Source organism: Perca fluviatilis, chromosome 12 (assembly GCF_010015445.1).
Source record: "Perca fluviatilis chromosome 12, GENO_Pfluv_1.0, whole genome shotgun sequence".
Classification (NCBI taxonomy): domain Eukaryota; kingdom Metazoa; phylum Chordata; class Actinopteri; order Perciformes; family Percidae; genus Perca; species Perca fluviatilis.
The window spans coordinates 16,756,560-16,775,834 of NC_053123.1; the positions used below are offsets into that span (position 1 = coordinate 16,756,560).

At 40.2% G+C, this 19,275-nt stretch overlaps 1 protein-coding gene across 2 annotated transcripts; it reads left to right on the top strand.

Annotated features, from left to right (window-relative positions):
- Positions 1-1,086: 1,086 nt before the first annotated feature.
- On the top strand, positions 1,087-18,746 carry xirp2b (xin actin binding repeat containing 2b). Of its 2 annotated transcripts, none has more exons than XM_039818542.1 (9): positions 1,087-1,250; positions 4,547-4,712; positions 5,237-5,365; positions 6,019-6,108; positions 6,396-6,453; positions 6,549-6,637; positions 7,099-16,540; positions 17,049-17,182; positions 17,276-18,746. In XM_039818542.1, exons 3-8 carry the CDS (start codon positions 5,240-5,242, stop codon positions 17,141-17,143), a joined length of 9,900 nt encoding a protein of 3,299 aa, XP_039674476.1. In that variant the 5' UTR covers positions 1,087-1,250; positions 4,547-4,712; positions 5,237-5,239; the 3' UTR covers positions 17,144-17,182; positions 17,276-18,746. The 2 variants fall into 2 exon arrangements, with proteins under 2 accessions (XP_039674476.1, XP_039674477.1); XM_039818543.1 differs by having other exon boundaries at positions 17,052-17,182.
- The last annotated feature ends 529 nt before the right edge of the window (positions 18,747-19,275 follow it).

A 19,275-nucleotide genomic window follows, 5' to 3' on the forward strand; every position in this document is an offset into this window, starting at 1 on the left:
TGTGTGTGTGTGTGTGTGTGTGTGTGTGTGCGATTGCGCGCGTGTGTGTGTCTGTCTGTGAAAGAGAGAGAGAGAGAGAGAGAATTAAATATCTTTCTTTTCCTTTCACCCTCACTGCATGCCTTATCTCTGTTATGGATCACAGAGGACTGGCTTAAAGCTGAATAAAGCAGGTTCATCATGAAAAGAACATGAGACCTCTAAACACTGACACAAATGTTCAGATTACATATATGTATATATAATCCGTTCTTGCCCTTGACTTTTATTAAGATAACATTACTCTCATCCTAGCACAGTTATGCCAGGATTATAGAAATCTAAAATTTAAATGATAAGGAGAACAGGTGAACAGGATCATTTGCATTTCGGTGAGGTTTGGTGGGAGCAGGAATCCCAGAGTGTCTCTTTAAAGCAGGTGGTCTATGGAAATGCAGGTATGAGTTACACATGCTGAGGATGAATGTGGTTGTGCAGATGCCTGGCAGACATGTCTAGTCTTCAAACAGTGAAACTACCAGAGTCAGGCTGGCGCCACCGTCTCCAGCTGGGCCAAACAAGATGAGCTGGCTAGCTCTTTCACACTCAGAGGTGTCTCGTTTTTTATGCCTCCCTTAACCCTCCTTTCCTCAACAAGCATTACATCACTGACCCTATTTCAGACCAACAGCAAAGCACGACACACGGCCAAAACATTTCACCACCATTTAGTGTCACTTGAATCTGCACCTGCCCAACATCCACTTTACACTGTTTAGGGATTAGCAGAAGCAGTGAAAATGAGCCATTCTGAGAGTATTTGTTGTGGATTTCTATGTGCATAATTTGGTATATAATGATGGGCGGTAACAGCTGCTGGAGTATGCAGTGCACTCTGATGAAAGCTGTGATGATGAAACCAGGGTGACCTGATTTATTAGTACACAAGCGTCTTCAGAGGAGTCACAGGAAGTATTTCCATATGGATTTTTTAGGGACTTGACATTGGAGGCACGGAGGCCTAGCTCTCTAAAAAAAAACACACCCCAGGCCCTTCTTTTGCAAGTGGGCGGGGGGTCTAAAATAAAATCAGCTGTCACTGTCTGCTCGTTTGGACAGAGGTGAACACATAGTACTGGAGCTGGTCTCCGACACTGACTGGGATTTGCTTTGGCTTGGAACGACCCTGCAGGCCGGGGGTGCAGTGGCCTTCGAGTGGGATTTTTATGTGCTGAGCTCTTTTTTTTGTATTTCATTATCCTCTTTACCTGGTAGGTGATGAACACTCTGAGAGCTGTGTTTGAGTTGAGTGGAATTTTGTAAAAAAAAAAATATATATAAATATATATATATATATGTGAATGATTTTGGCTTTTTAAATGATGTTTTTATGTTAATAATTTTGCATCCACAAAATGAAATGCATTGTAAAATCTCCTTAATTTCTGCAGAGAAAAACATGAAAGGCTGGCACTGTAATATTGATACTCTAAAATGAATTCCCATTGTCCTCGTGTTGAGTGCACTTCCACTCAAAATACAGAATACAGAGGCAAAATATAAATCTTATGTCCGTAACACTAAATTATCTCTGGATTTTTACCTTATAGGAGGGATTAGATTTATTATTTTATAATATATATTTATATATATATTTATTATTATTAAGTTATTCCTAAATAGATGGAGTTCTGAGCTGTTTGTACCAAGGCCAGCACTTCTCTCTGCCATGCTCTACTTCATGGTCCCCAGGCAAGCCACGAAATGAAGAATACTGCAGAGAATTTCAAGTACAGAATTACACAAACACAAGGTCATCAATGCAGGCTCTATATAAAATCTTTTGGAAAAAGAAAGCCTTGACCTACAAGCTTTCCTCTATATTTCACTGAGAAACACGACCCTTCATGGTTACGTTTAAAATAGGCTTGATTTATTTTTGCAAGTACATGGCGCCTAGATTACTTCACTTTCTTGTTATTTGAGCTCTCAACGTGTCATGAGATAGCCTCAGACTGTTGACAGATTTTTGTTGGCTACAAATTTGAGTTCCTACCACAATAAATTACAGTCTGTGAGTCCATGCCCTCAATATTTAACTTTATGCTGCAGTGCAGAATTTTCCACTCATAAAGTTTCACTGCCAAAGTGAAGATTTGAACTAAAATATGTACTGTAAGTAACTAGAATTCTCTCATTTTAAGAGCTGTGTTATCTATCTTAATTGGCTGATTGGTTCACACAAACATAACTACCATTCCTCTAAGACTAAAATACATCATCCTATGAGGACTGGTGAGCTACAAATCAAGCATAGCAAAACAAATATGTCAATGGAAAGCAGCTAACAACAGTCCAATGCTCCAATAGATATTCTAAAATGTGTGTTTGCCATGAAATTTAGAGAGTAGCATTAATGGGTTTACCATTTTCATATCCACAAGCCCACTATTCAGCTTACTTTTAAATATCTTCATGTTCAGCTCTCTGCTAACTCCAAAAATGGGGGTGTTTTGATCTGAATTGGTATTTCATTGGGTCTATTCTTTATTTAGATTTCAGTACTTTGAGAAATGATATGCAGTGATTAAATCTGTCTTTTGCTGTCAGAAATGGCTTCATGTAGTGCTAATTCAACACAGAGCAGAGCTGCGATAACGATTTATGTATGCTGTTAGCCTTCAGAGTAATGGATAGTCTTATTTTGACGCTGTACTTTTATCAAACAGCAAAACAGTCTGTATTCATATTTCATCCTCTTATTTGCATCAGCACATTTATATCCACAAGTGAACTGAGGTGTGAATACTTTGAATTTGATAACATAGACAAAAATGTTTTGTCAGCAACTGGCCCGATATGAAGTTGGAGTTATGGAGTTGGAAAAGTCAACAATCACACTGACTGTCTTTAGGCAGATTTTAATACCCTGCAAGTTAACAATAATGTTCCTTTGTTTCTGGACTGTTTGTTGATGCAATTTTAGACATAACATATAACACTGCCTAAAATGAAAATGAAAAATCTTCATGGCTGCTAATACCACTTCCCAAATAATCCCCTAAACCCCCTAATACATTTCTATGCTAATTTGAAGCATAGTCTACAAGCAGTGTCTTTATTGACTTTGATATGAGTTACTGAGTAGTATGAGTGAATATGAGTATGGTAACACTGATTTTATGCAAGTAAGTGACCATTTCAAGGGGCTATTGAATCCCCTGGGGAACACTGTTAGAGAAGGATTATTTTGGACAAAACCATCAGTTCATTTGGGATTGGCTCTAAATGCTTTCACTTTCACTCAGAGGAGGCATGGATCAAACTCACCTCACATCATCATTAAATAGCAGTCACTCTGGACAGTTTGAAGGTTGTTTATGATTATTCATCCTGTACATCTTGTGAGTAACTGAATGTCAGGAGACAGGTGTGTAATTGGTTTAAATAACATCCCTGTAGAGAATTTCAAATGACTCACAAGGCATCCTTTACAAGAGCACTGCATGCACTAAGGTAGCACCTTTAAAGCACTACTGGAGCATGAATTTGGTTGTCAATATATATCTTAAAGCTGAACAAATATCACTAATTTGATTCAAAATAGTAAATATTTTTAATGACAGACTGGTGCTTGTGTGCATTACTTTATTATTATTAGAATATATGTAGAATATGAACCATGTGCAATATACTGGAATATACTAAACCAGACTTATATTGTCAAAAAGAAAAAGGTCCCTCCTCTGTACTGCTTTAAAAAAAAACAACCGCACAAACATAGGGATCTGCAGACTGTCCTCACGCAGAAAACAACCATATAGGTCGATTGTGCAAGCAGCTTGTAATGACCCATATTTTTGTTTGCTGTTAGGCGGCAACCTCTCGTGATCGTATAATTATTACGGGAGCGAGCGAGGAAGTGAGCTGACAAAGTATAAGAGCGCCAAAAAAAACATAGGAATTTCATTCAACAGACCATGGTTTTTATCCCTTTGTGCCCCATGTGAAACCAAAAGTCAACTTTTTGAAATTAACCAACTTTTAGTTGTATCTTAGTCCATGCTGCAATTAAGTCCTTATTTTAGTAGTTTTACGCAGATAGGGAAACTTACAAATTACAATTACTCACGCTACTGTTATTGATTAGTTTTTTTTGTGTACTTTTACTTTTTAAATCTATAATTTTACTTACGTACTCTGCTACATTTTAAATCACATCCATTACTGAGTAAAAAAGAAAAAAGTAAGTAAAAAAGGTCTAGCCTTAAGTCTTTTTGTTACCTCAACTTAACTAGTTCCGTTTAACAATGTTAACTATGTGTTTAAAACTTCGACTGTTACATAAAATAAAACGGTCACATGATTAAAAATGCCACTGCGGTCACGTGTTACGGTCACATTCACAGTGCTGCAGTAAATATAACGGTGATGTATGTCATTTTGGGAGTCATTGAACATGTTAAATCACTAAGTATGGTGTGCTACCTCTAAGTAACTGAATTATACCTAATCACACACAAGAGAAGCATGTTATTGAACAGTTTATTGGGTATTTGTGCCATAGCTGCTGGCAGCGCAGGTTGAACCAGGACAGGACTTCCTGAAAGAGAAATATAAACCAGAGGAACCGGATTCACTCTGTGGACTCAGAGGTCATCCCACTGACCGACTGTGAGGCCGTGTACCAGCCAGCTGTCTCCAAGCAAGCAGATAACACCATCCCCGGCGGGGTACTTTAGTTTGTGCATGGAGATGTATTGTTTCTATTACAACATGTAGCTACAGTACCTGCCAGAGCTGCCTTCATTAAAAAGAGCATTTGTGCAATTAGAAGCAATCTTTCTTTGGTCAATTATAATGGTTTGCTTGCTTTCCTGTATGCTGTATAGTGTATTATTTAGCTGCTACAGGGCATCCATGGTTTCACAGTAGTTGGTCACCATTATTGTTGGTGTTGTCATGCAGTATTATTGGAGGTGATGACAGTTTTGCAGCTGGGGAAAATATAAATAGAGGGAAAAATGAGAATCCCCTCATAGGGCAGAATATAGAAAAAGGTTGCAGAAAATATTGTTGCTTTACTTTGAAAAAACTCTCACAATTCCTTATGTAAATTTGGAACAATTACTTGAACAGCATATTATATGAGTTTGAATATGTGAGAGAGCCAGATGCACATTACATTAGCTCCACCACGTTTGATTTCAGGTCATGTTGAAGTGGAGGCAGCTAATGATATTTCCTGCTTCATTAGGTCATGGAGGAGTCGGAGGTCTGCTCCCTGCCTGGGGGACTTGCCAGTGTGAGGAAACAATTTGAGACCCAGGAAACTGCAACATCACACAATGTAACCCAGTTCCATTTTCATCACAGAAGTGTGCAGGTACACATGTAGAACACAGTATATTCATTCATGAGACTGAGAGCATGAAAGAGATGATGTGGTCGAATGACGGTAACATTTCTTCTTACCTGGGCATGTTTCCATTTAGCTTTAGAGTTGCGTGACTGCATTGAGAGCTTTGCAAGTAAAATATGTAAATGTAGGCTGAATATTAATACTGAGGCTCTTATTACATCTTATTGCACCAATACTAAAGTGTGTAGCAAAGTGTGTGGGTTTAGGAGACAGACATTACTTGACATTTCTAACAACTTTCCCTTCAGGGTGCTTTTTATATTTTAGCTCCATCCGGTTGATAGAAACTTTACAACACATTAGAAAGGAATCTTATTTCTTATTTTGCTATGGTACAGTGTGAGTGAACAGCTTGACACATTCTGTGTCATCTTGTCTCCATCTGTGATTAGTCATTTCAAATTGCAGTGAGCAATCTGGTCTAGCATCTTCTCTGCATGGTGTTCAGTTGTGTACTATTAAGCTTTGGCTGGTGGAGTAAATTGGAGTGGAGTAAACTCAAATCTGTGGCAAGAGGGGCAATGTGGTGAAGCCAGACTGAGAGAGTCATCTGTGTGTTTGTGTGGTATGCACACGTTTTCCACTGTGTTTGACAACCGCTGTCCTCATCCTCACAGGAAATGTCCAACTCTGAGGTGACAGTGTCAAGCAGCAGCAGGCAGGTTGTCCCAGGCAGTCAGCAGCTAAATTTCAACCAAGAAACAATGGTAGTAAACTTTTTTCTGTCCATGTGTTCCTGCAGGCAGCGTGAGAAGGCTTTGCTAATGAGCTAAATACTTTGATTGCCTTGTTGGGTAAAAACTGTAACTGATCGCAAGCAATCACATTTGTGTAATTGGTGTGTGTTTGGTAGTCTCTGACATTTTAGGCTAAGATAGAAACATTCTTTTGAATTGAAAAATGTGTAGAAATCATAGGTAAATGATTGGTTGAATTTCTGTGTTTCAGTTTTTATCATCAGTATCTTTTTTCCATTTCTCATTTAAAAATGTAGGTGACGTATAGCGACAATACCTTGGCATCTACTTATGAAAACCATCAAAATGAAACAGGTAGGAAGTTGTTGGATATTTATTTTTCTCTGCCATATACACTGTCACTGCCTAACAAAGGCCTGCCTTTCTACTTTTACTGTGCTGACTTTCAGAAGAGGAGTTTCCCAGGTACACAGCAAAAGAACTGAGGGATCGCTTTGAAAAAACAATAGAAGAGGCTGCTCCACAGAAACCAATTAAGGTACGCATTTCCATTTCACTTGAGTTAGGCAAAAGTATTGCAAATATGAAGGGACAGCATATAAAATTTAGGGTAAGTTAATTTTAAGATAATAAATATAGTATAAGATAATAAGATTTAAGTCTGGGTTGATTTGGCAACACCTGTGGTTACTGGTGGTAACAGCAAGTGTGGTTAAACAGCAAACATTCCACGAGCACCTTCTTTGTTAGCTGTTTTAAGAAAAAAGTCAGTCAAAAATAATCGTAGGTTCCAATGGTTCTATTCATACAATGCCATTAACCTTGGATTTACAGGTGTTCTGCTGTGTTAGATTATTCATGTTTTATGATGTAATTTTTACACTTTATCTGCAAGTGTTACAACAAGGTGAAATATAATGCACATATAACTCTGTTATGGGGTAATGTGATGGATTTATAGTTATTCACCCGTAAATATCATTTTTGTTCCTTAAAAAGATTGGACGTGATATCAATCGATCTAAGTGGTCCTCAAATGTGACACAAAGCAACACCATGACTAGAGAGGTTTATGGAGCATCCGCCACTGAGGCAGCAGAAGACATATCAGCTGAAGTGATGGATTATGAGGACTTTCCGCCCCCACCACCTGAGGATTCCGACTATTTTCCACCCCCGCCTCCAAATTTACTAGAAATGCCATCAGACAGTGAAAATATTTCAGCATGCCATTACTCACCTGGGCCTCCGGAACCAGCAAACCCCTCCAAATACTTACTCAGCAAAGAGGCTTACTTCAATCAGAGGAGTATGCATGAGCTGAAACGTCTTTGCAAGCACATTCATCCTGAGGTTCGTAAGAATATAGAGAAGGAATACTACAGTGAATACAATGAAACTGAGAACAACCAGTTAGAGAACCAAGAGTACATGTATGAGAATGATGGTGATAGTCCTGATGATATCAATGATGAAGAATACATGGATTGGGAAGAGATTCTTCCTGGGGAGGTGCAGGCGATGCGATGGAAGTTTGAAAATAAGCCACTGGACACCATTAAAGATGAGACTCCTGATGAGGACGATGACAACAACAAAATAACTGAACAGGAAATGATTCTCGGAAAAGATGTGAGGCGTACAGCTTGGATGTTTGAGACCAAGCCAATGGATGAGCTGAGTTTACACAATATCAACTCGACAGAATATAAAAACAAATTCAACAAATTTGATAAAGGAGATGTCCGCGCTGCAGCGTGGTTATTTGAAACCCAAACAATGGGCACCCTAAATAAAATGCATAAGGAGGAGGATTTAACAAAAGAGATTGTCTTTACAGAGGAGGATGGAAATGCTACTATTTACATGATTGACAATAAGTACATGGAAAGCCTTGGCCACACGGAGACCATTGATGAGAGCCACCTCTTGAGTCTGAGGTCAGTATTAGAAGAAATTAATGGAGAGGTGAAAACTGTTACGAGCACTTTTGACACTCAGTTTAAATGCATCATTATGGGACAATCGAGCCAAATGCTGGAGATTAAGTCTGTGCGTAAAATTGAAAGTGAATTGGAGAACTCCATTGCTTCACGTTGGCTTTTTGATACCCAACCCCTGGACATGACAAACAGAGAATCTACATCTTTGAAACTTGTGTGTAGTCTTTCCATGGAGGACAGCAATAAGGGAGACTGGGGCAGGTGGTTGTTTGAGATAAAGACATTGGATTCTCTCAATGAGTGGGAAAGCTCAAAAATGGAGAAGAAAGAGATTAGTGGAGCCGATGTGCGCAAGCATTGCTTAGTGTTTGAAACCCAACCAATGGATTCTCTGAAGGATGACTCCAATTCGAGATCCCAGTCTATTGAAGAAATTATCGGGGGCAATGTTAGATCTGCGAGGCACTTTTTTGAAAGCAGCCCTCGAGTGGAGAGAAAAACTGGCCCTGAGGTCGGAAAACTTCAAAAGGCTAAAGTAAATGAAGAAATGAAAGGTGATGTGAGACACCAAAAGTGGCGCTTTGAGAGTCAACCTCTAGAGCACATAAGAGAGGGGAAGAAAAAGGTTACCCGCACTGTAAATGTTGAGGACGACCTCACACAGGAGGATGGCACAAGCTGCAAGGCAGATGTTCGTAAGAACTGCTGGGTATTTGAGACTCAGCCAATGGATACTTTAAAAGATTATTCAAATTCTCAGCCCCTGACAAAAGAGGATATTATTGCAGGTAATGTAAAATCAGCCAGAAATTATTTTGAAACATTTCCAACTGAGGAGTTGAATGAGCTTGCAGAGGTGGGCAAACTGAAAAAAACAGAAGCACTTAATGAGGAGAGGGGTGATGTTAGACATCAGAAATGGCGATTTGAAAGCCAACCACTGGAGCATATTCAACAGGAAAGGAAGGACGTCATCCGAACAATCGACCTGGAAGAAATTGATAGAGTTGATGTCTCAAACTACAAGCAAATCTTTGAGAGCACAGATCTAAACTGTAAGGATGAATCTCAGAAGATTCTCATAGAGGGTGTAACATCTGGTTCTGTGAAATCAAATAAAAACCTGTTTGAGTCTACTTCGCTGTATGCCATGCAAGACAGCTCAGGACACTTCCATGAGGTGAAAACAGTGCGGCGGGAAGAGGTTGTGAAAGGAGATGTAACAACATGCAAGTGGATGTTTGAAACAAGACCAATTGACCAGTTTGATGAAAGCATTAATAAATACCAAATTATCAAGGGCATATCCAAAGAAGAAATAGAGTCTGGTGATGTTAAAACTGCAAAGTGGTTGTTTGAAACACAGCCTCTTGATGCTATTAAGTACTTCAGCAATATTGAAGATGAAGAAGTTGTGGGGACAAGAAGTAATCTCGATTTCATGAAGGGTGATGTCAAAACCTGCAAGTGGCTATTTGAGACAAAACCAATGGACATCCTGTATGAAAGAGCAGAGTTAAAGGGTGAAAATGAACCTGAAAAAATGCATAAGGGAGACGTCAAAACCTGCACATGGCTTTTTGAGACACAAGCACTCGATAGTATCCACGATGAGACAGAGACCATTTTAAAAACATGCACTGTCAATCAAGAGGACATTAGAGGAAAGGATGTAAGAACGGCTTGTTTTCTCTTTGAGACAGAGAAACTGGAAAACCTCACCGGGGAGGAGACGGGCTCTTTTAAGCGTGTCACCGAGATAGACATTGCGTCTGGGGATGTGTCAGGGATGAAATACATTTTTGAAAACCAAACATCTGATATCATGACTTCTACATCTGAGGAGGTAATGCAAAAGCTCAAGAGAGTTCAGACTGAGGACATACAAAAAGGAAACGTGGTGAACTGCAAATGGCTCTTTGAAAACCAATCCATAGATACAATCCACGATAGCCAAGAGGAATTTATTAACAGCCGCACAGTGAATGATGTACAAGGAGGAGATGTAGATAAGGGACGTTTCATTTTTGAGACCTACTCCTTAGATGAAATTCAGGAGACAGACACAGAGCTGATGAAAATGCGAAAAATTGTCCGTGATAAAGATGAAAAGGGCGATGTGAGAAATTACACCATGATGTTTGAAAACCAGCCCCTTTACGCCATTCAGGACAAAGAGGGCATTTACCACGAGGTCACCACTGTCACAAGCGAGGAAGTAACACGAGGAGATGTTGTCGGAACCCGGTGGAAGTTTGAAACCAAGCCCCTTGACACCATCAAGGACACAGATGAGGTTTATATCATTAAATCTGTCACACAACAGGATGTGCAAAAAGGAGATGTCACGTCTGCCAAGTGGAAATTTGAGACACAACCTCTCGACAGGATTGCTGAAGAGAAGAAGGCTTTCATAAAAACTGTGGATGATATTCAGGGAGGCAATGTTAGGATGAACAAAGATCGTTTTGAGTCTGACGCACTGTCACAGGAATCTGTTAGAACGGTTAATGTGAGTGAAATACAAAAAGGTGACGTCAGGTCTGCGAAATGGAGATTTGAAACCCAGTCCATTGACAAAATAAGAAGCATGAGCTCTGAAAATCTGATTGAAACAGTTAAAAAGGAGGAGGTTGAAAAGGGAGATGTCAAACATTCAGTCTGGCTCTTTGAGAAAAATCCTCTTGACCACATTAAAGAGGTAAATGAGGACGAAGGTACAACCATCACATCACAAGAGGAGATTTCCAAAGCGGATGTAAAAACAACAACGTGGCTCTTTGAAACAACACCATTTGACGACTTTAACGAGACAAAAATGGAGAAGACTGAAATCCTGGGTAAGAGTGTCAAGGGAACTCTTGAGGAACTTTATAGTCAGAAAATGGTGAAGTCACAGGGAATACTCATTGAAGCTGATGAAATAGGTGATGTTAGGATGGCAAAATATCAGCTAATGAATAAGCAGGCTCCGGAAATTCAGCGAGAGGATGTTATCAGGGGAGATCTGCAGACTATTATGATGAACCTGCTGAACAGACAGGAAAGACAGGAGCAGCAAATAGTCATAGATTCAGAAGAGAAGGGTAATATCAGTTCTACGGTGCATCAACTTTTCAACCAAGAGAAAGGCAGCAGTATTGAAAGAGAGGAAATATTACGAGGTGACATTCAGGAAGCTATAAACAACCTTTTCCATGAGAGTGGTTCAGCCAAACATGGAATACTCATCCAGGAGGATGAGAAAGGAGACGTGCAGATGACATTATATTCCCTTCTCAATAAACAAGAGAATGTTACTGTTGAAAAAGAGGACATTGTAAGAGGGGATATAAAGAGTGCTCTTCAAAGTCTGTCCAGCTCAGACAAAACAGATCAGGCAGTGAAGATAAAGGTAGATGAGGCTGAAAAAGGGAATGTCAACTTTTACTCCACATGCATCGAATCTGGGGCTCTCGACTATCTTAAAGAGCTCCACGTAGGACCTGATGAGACTCTACAGGACAGAGCAGAAAAAGAGAAGATCATTGGAGGCGACATCAAGAACACTAAACTTATCCTTGGCCGTAAACAAATGCAAATTGAGCGTACTGTGGAGGATGTTATACCCGGTGATGTTCACAACACGGTGAAGGTTTTCATGTCAGAGCCAACCCTCTCATTGGAAAGAGTCCAAAAGGAGGAGATAGTCAAGGGCGATTTAAGAGCTGTTTTAAATTCATTGTCTGAATCAGCGAATCAGACAGTTGTTGTAGAGAAAGAGGAGGTCATGAAAGGCAACATACCGAAAACCCTGCGGTGTCTCGAGAGGGCTCAAAAGCGGTACAAAGAGGTGGACAAGCCAGATATCATACCTGGAAATATCAAAGGGGCTCTGAGATCTCTTGAGAAATCATCAACATCCAGAGTTGACGCTGCTGTCGAGGATTTAGTTTCTGGAGATGTGAGGGCCACATTGAAATCTCTGGAGCTGGCAAAGCAAGTGGTGAAGGAAGTTGAAAAGGAAGAAATTGTGAGGGGCGATATTCGCACAGCAATGAAAAGTCTGCACGATGCCTCCAGTGAGAGGAGGACGTGTCAACAGGGAATAGATGTTCAGGGAGACGTCAAAGGAACAATCCAGCTCTTAATGGAGACTCCGCCTTCACCGAGGATGGAAAGGAGCCCAAGCCTCGAGCGTGATGTAAAGGGTGATGTGAAGATGTCAATTAAGTCATTATATGAGATGCAGGAGCAATCCCAGCTGGGAAAAGAAGAAGTGATAAAGGGCGATGTTAAAGGCACAATTAAATCGCTGTTGGAAACAGCACAGCGTGAAGCTCCCAAAGTCAGACTTGGATCATACAGAAGAGTTCGAGTCAAGCAGAGCCCTGCAGTTAAAAACCTAAATGCTGATGCACAGAGGAACATACAAAAGATAAAAACTGCTAATTCAGTTGAGACATCAAAAGAAAATCACTCCATCTCTAATGAAACTGATATTGTTAGAACAATGTCAAGTTCTGTGCAGCAGTCTGCTCAGCAATCAAAAACTGTGGTGGAGCACAGAACGATTACCCAAAACCATGGCATCAAAACATTAAAGACAGAGTTTCGTAATCTAAAGTCGAAGGGAAAGGGAACGAAAAAACTAGACAAAACCAAAGTAAAGACTGGTGATTACATCATAAACTCACAAACACCGGAGCCTGATCTGCCTCTCCCACCTCCACCTCCACCGGTGGCAGACACTGACCTTCCTCCTCCTCCTCCTCCCTCTGTTGATTCTGACATCGATCACCTTCCTCCTCCACCTCCACCACCACCACTCACCAGTGAGCAGGACTTCCTCCCACCTCCTCCATCTCAACAAGAACTGGAGAGCATGCCAGCACAGGCAATTCATACTTCACCAGCAAAAGCAAAAAAGATGATGGTCAAAAAAGTGAAAGCTCCTGTTTTACACCAGGTCCAGAAGCTGGAGCCTAAAGTGGAATTCAGTCAAACACAACAGGTGGAGGTTAAATCGGAGAAAGTGGTAGAAATTAACCGAAAACAATCGAAAACAACACATACATCAACAACTGTTTCATGTGAAATCCCTCCTCCGCCTGAGTCACCACAACCACTAAAGAAAGTTTGCATCTCTCCTGTGAAATTCACCCCTCCACCCTCTCCTCCGCCTATCAGAGGGAAAATGAGTAAATTTAACACTCCATTAATAAAAGCAGAAGGAAAGTACAGGAAGCTGGTGGAGGAAAACACCCCCCCAACCACTCCAACACCCACTTACATACATGACTCAGTTACTGCTGCTCTTGAAATGCTCTCCACCAGTGATATAGAGCAGTCAAATAACAACACATCAGAAATCACAACAGAGAGAGCTGAAAAGTCTGCATTGTGTGTTCATTCAGACTCCCAATCTTGTGATTTATCCAAGCATGTTGTAGTTGCAAATACCACCCAGAGCAATGTCAGCACTTGCCATGAGAAAATCCTCACAGATTCAACAGTTACATTGTCTGCCAAACAACAAATTGTCTCTAATGAGACTTCTAAAGCTGTCTCCATTCAGAAGACCTCATCTGTCTCAGCTGTTAGACAACAGATGCATACGACGACACAGAAAACAGTTTCTGTTTCCTCCAAGCAGTCTGCTCAGTCTGTCATGGTTGACGAAGTCCAGACCTCAATCACCGATGTCACAAAAACTGAAAATATGATGGCTGATAGAAAGAAGAATTCCAAAAATCAGAAAACAAAGAGCTCCAACAAGTCTGAAGATAAAAACGAAAAGGAAATGCATTCTGAGAAAATTCATACAGAGGAAAATGCTAAATCAAGTAAATCTGAGAAAAAGGACAAAAATGTAAACTCCAAATCACCACAGCGTGATAACAAGAACCAAGAGAAAGTTTCTAAAGAGCCCATGCAAACAGAAAAGGCTGCCACCTCTACAAATGGTAAAGCAAGCAAACCAAACCAAAAGGTGAAAAAGAACAATAAGCAAGTAGAGACAAAATCACCCATTGAGAGTGAGAAACAGAGTATTTCACAAGATGTCAAGGTGGAAGTGAAGGAAGCTACTGAGGTGAAAGTGATCAGTGAACCTAAAGAAGTTAAGACAGAGCTAAAGCAGGGGATTAAGAAAGTTACTTCCTCTCCTGCTGCTGAATCCACGCCTGCTGTTACTGTTAGCAGGACTGACAGTCAACAAGAAACTCCGACTCCAGCAAAGAAGAAAAAGAAGTCCAAAAAGTCTAAAGGGGGTGCACAGCCAGGTCAAGGTAAAAAGATGTCCACAGAATCACAGACATGTGTTATAGAAACCAAGACAGCAACATCTGAAAAAGCCCACCAAACTCAGGAAGAAATTGCAGTTTCCCAAATTCATAAAAGTATAAAAGAAGAGCAGATTCAAGTCAAGAGAGAAATCATTACAACAGAAAGCAAAGACGATCAGAATGCCCAGCAACAAAAGGCAGTTCAAAAGCAAGTGAAGGGATCTCAAAAGAAGAAAGGAGTGACAGTTATTAAGCAGAGCGCAGAGGAACCATCAGGAGAAAGTAAGAATGTCCCAATTACAGTGACAGGCGAGTCAGAGCACAACGAACGGGTCAAGTCCACAGCAGAGAGAACAGAAGAATCTCAGAGGCAAGAGGTCCAAGTGTTAATCTCTCACATCACAGAGATACAAAGAGTTTCAGAAAATACTGATTCAAAATCTGTGCTCAAAACCATTCCAGACTGGCTCTTGAGTCCGGAAAGTAAGTGTGAACTGGAGGGATCTGTGGTGGAAAGTGATGCTCAAAAAAGTAAAGAAATTCTTTCAGGTGTGAGGAAACTTGCAGAGGCTAAACTAATGCATCTAGAAGACAATGAGACAATGGAAAAGCATGAGTGTGAGCCAGTTTCTGAGAAATCTGTTTCTGGTGGGGCAACGCCAAGAATATCCAAGATCAGTATTGGTTCTGCCAAAATTGAGAACCAAACAAAGAAGAAGACCTCCCATGAAAGACGGAAAGAAGAAGTGAGTCTGAGCAAGTCCGTTGACCTTCGGGCTCCCTCGCCGTTACTGAGGATGCGTTCTCCCTCACCAACGTTCATCACCATCGAATCCACACGAAGAACCGACTCACCCCAGAGAGTAACTCCGTCACCTACCCTGCTGCATAGGCCACCCACACCTCCCACACCTCCGCCACGCAGGTGTGACACCCCGATATCACGCCTCACAAGAATCACACCCTCTCCGACTTTTGACAGAGCAGAAAATTTGGCTCGACTCAAAGACACGACAGCCAAGCTCTCACGTGGTGTCACGCCACCACCCCTGCTTCCCCAACAAATCTCAGAGAGGAAATCTGAGATTGTGGAATCACCTGCGTCATTCCATCGGCAAATCAAAATTGAGTCCCAACATGTGGAGGCTTCAGGGACATTGATCGCAACAGAAAAGCCCAAAAAGAGTTTATCTGGGGAGGCACAGCAGGCTGATGTAAATTCTGCATATGTAGAAGAAGATCAAGCTAATATTTCAGAGAGTTTGTATGCAAATGAAATACAAAATAGCATTGAGTGCCACATGCCAAGTGACCCAGATCTTATTGATTCTTCAGATATTTCAGAGCCATCGTCTGTATCCTTCAAAGAAAAGAGAGAGTTTTTTGAAGAGGCTCAAAAGGCTGAAATTAACAGGACCTATGTGCGAAAGGAGCCCATTGCTATCCCTGAACGATTGGGCCCAGACATGGAAGACTGTGAGGCAGAAAATAAGAACAAAGAAAAGGATGAGCTTCCCAGGGCAGACTTGTATGGTCTTGTAAACAAATTTGAATCACCAGAAGAGAATTTCTTAATCAGAAAAGAGCTTATCCCACTCACAGAGTGGCTTCACAGTGACACTGAAAGCACAGATGATGACAAAGAGAAAGAAGATATCCTGGAACAGGAAATGCCAACTTTTGACATCCAGGATATTAAAAATGTTTTTGAACTGGGTGAGGAAAGTTCCTCATTGAGAGAGTTGAAAAAGGATCGGGAGGAGACTGTGTCAAGCCTGAGTGAAACAACAGCTGACACTTCAAAGCGGGAAAGTCCTCCAGAGACAAAGAGAGGCTCACCGCAGAGCACCCCCCTCCCTCCTCAGAAAACTGAGGTAGAAACTGTGCCAGCAGAACCATCAGCCTTCTCTGAAACCAAATCAATCACAGAACATTTCTCAAATGTTGATGAGTTAGGTAACAAGGTCACTGGAACAAGGACAGCTGTCACTGCGCACTCTGAGAGTGTGTCAACCCAACGGGCTCCTTTTTCCTACGCTGATGCAGTAAAAAAACAAGCTGCAGCAATGAAGCAAACAGAAACCTACTATGACGATGCTACTGACAAGTTGCTGAGTAATTTCCACAAAACGTGGACAGAAAGTGAATCCGTTTTCAAAAGTCTTGGCTACACTATTTCTGAGGAGACAACATCACAAGTTGTGTCACATCAGACAAAGATTGTCTCATCTGGTAAATACCTGTACAGCATGAAGCAACAGCAACTAATGGCATTGACTATGTTTGGATGGGATTTCTTTGAATGTGTTTGTGGTGTGTTACAAAAGCAACATTTCTAATAACTGCATTGTATGAATTGTGAAGGCTTTTCTGTAAAATAAAAATAGTTGGTAATTGGTTGAGAGCTTGCACTTAACTGGATGAGTGCCAAAGTGCTGTTGAGAGACGCATGGATTTCTGTGCGTGCATGTGTGTAGATGAGTGAATAGAATAAAATCTGAAGGAAAGATAGACCACTACATTTGTTTTTATTCAAACAAATGAATGAACCATATCAGGTAAATTTTTAAATACAAATGTCATCTATTTTACTGCTTTGTACTAACAATATTTACCATAATAACATAAAGAAAGAAAGAAAAGCCATAGTTGTTGCATTGTGAGGCAACCCAAAGGAAATGCTCTTCCCATGTCATGACCATAAACATAATCAAATAATTAGCATTTTATCTCTTTCAAGCAGGTTCGAGTTCCAAAGGCGGAGATCTGCACAGTATGTCGGAGGAGAGCTTATCCGATGGATGCTCTGATAGTGGACAAAAAAAAGTACCATAAATCCTGTTTCTGCTGTGAGCACTGCAAAAATAAATTAAGGTAAATATGGCATTCATTTAAATAAATGGTCACCATGGGCACAATTTAACACCTATTTTATTCTAAAAGAAAGGATGTTCTTTTCTCTTGTAGCCTTGGAAATTATGTCTCTCTCCATGGACACTTCTACTGTCTACACCATTACAAACAACTCCTCAAGTCCAACGGGAACTACAATAATGGACTTGGGGAGAAACCTCCCGCAGGAAGTGGTGGACCTATCCCCTCAGATGCGAAACTTGAATGGCGATATTCCATGAGCAGCCTAAGTTCTGTAGACAAAACACACAGCAGTGAAAACGCAATGACAAAAATGTGCGATGAATGCAAACCACACTGCAACAAAATATCTGTAATTTGGCCGCCACAGGCTGATTCCCCGAAGAAAGCCTTTCAAATAGAAGATGATATTCAGCTAACTAAACCACAGTGGCCCCCTCCTGACAACTCCCCCAAGTCACCCAAACAACAACACAGAAAGGCTGTTCCCAGAAGTGTCCTTTAGAATAAAACCACCCAACTACACACTTCAGTCAAATAAACCCAAAGTAGATGCCCAAAAGAATGAATGGTACAATAAGATATGCTCTGAAAGAACTGTCCTGTTGGTACAATTTAGGAAGTGTTTGGTTGGAAGATATACGCAGTCAAGTGATTTAAAAAGGAACATGAAAAGTGATATGAAAAGAAACTGTATATAGCCTACTTGTAAATGGGAATGTGAAGGGAAAAGCATGTTGTAACTGGAATAGTAAGTACTATAGAGATTGATGATGAGAAAGTGTGGAAAGTGGATGTAGACATGAAGCAGTGTGCCTTGAACCACATTTGTTTCATTCACTGTATTTTATCTTTATTTTTCTTGACATTCAGTGATAAAATTCAGTATTTGATACAACAGGATCAAATCGAATCAGTTTTAACTGCTATAACAATTACCATTTGCCTCGTTAGACAAGGTATAGCTAAAAACAGCATCATGACAAAATTAAGATCTGGATCAAATATGAATATTGATTTGGTTTCAATCTACATTTCTGGGTGGAAATAACTCAGAGGTTTAGTCACTTTTAGAATCAAGTGTATGTCTAAACCTTAAAATTCCCACTGCTCATGAAAGAAGCACACTAAAAAAGTTTTCCAATATAATTCGGCTCACTTTTTTTTGGCTTATTGTACAATTCAATCTATTCTTTTGCTAGCATGCCGGTTCATGGAAATAGTTTCATACTGTGGACTCTGTTGTATTATTCTGTCAGGTCTTTTATCTTTCAACATATCAACATTTTTGCATTTGCCTTTTTTAGCACCTGGTGTGCAGACTACTAAAAGCATCTTGGAATTATTTTATTTATAATATTGAAAGTATATAATATAAACAAGTGAATTGGTGATAATCCTGTTTGTTTTGGACATTTGTATCCTATTTTGAAATGACGAATTATATTTTTTAGTTTAGATGGTTATACCTTGCTTTGTACAAGAAAAGTCCTGATTCTGTCATCCTCACAGACTGGTTTACTTACTTTATTGCTGATCTAAGGGCAATAAAATATTGAATTTATTTGTTTCATGTGTCTTTGAAAGTCTGTTATTCTGCCATCCAAATCAAACCCAAAGAGAAAGTACTATCACTGAGCTTGTCAGGTGTGTCTGGTTGAAGCAGCCTATACAAGGAGACAGAAGCAGGTCTGTCATTATAATCTCCTTTAGAAGCTGTCCCCACCCTGGAGGGGATTTTGCAACTCAAACCACAGGTGTGCCTACTGCCTACAGCAGACTAGGAAACCATTTCTATGTAGGGGAAAAATTTGAAATTGAACATTTAAAAAAAGGAAGATGAGGGACAGCTTGGACACATGTAGTGTGATACAGCAGCAGAGTACAGAGCACATACTCTAATTGAATTTTAAAGCCAGTTCTAAAAATAAGCTTATGACCAAATTTGGTTACTCACCCTCTTACTGCTCCTCAATGTGCACAAGTTTAGCATAGAGTATACTGACCTGTTCACCTCACTGCAAGACTGTAAATATGTTTTTATTTTATATTATATGTCATCATATGTTTGTGACTTAACGTGTGACAAAGTA

Bases quoted from the DNA above. Each gene is read 5' to 3' on its own strand.
- xirp2b (XM_039818542.1), top strand. From the start codon at position 5,240: ATGGAGGAGTCGGAGGTCTGCTCCCTGCCTGGGGGACTTGCCAGTGTG. The intron at 6,109-6,395 runs GTAGTAAACTTT...TTAAAAATGTAG, and splicing joins ATTTCAACCAAGAAACAATG to GTGACGTATAGCGACAATAC. The intron at 16,541-17,048 runs GTAAATACCTGT...ATCTCTTTCAAG, and splicing joins GACAAAGATTGTCTCATCTG to CAGGTTCGAGTTCCAAAGGC.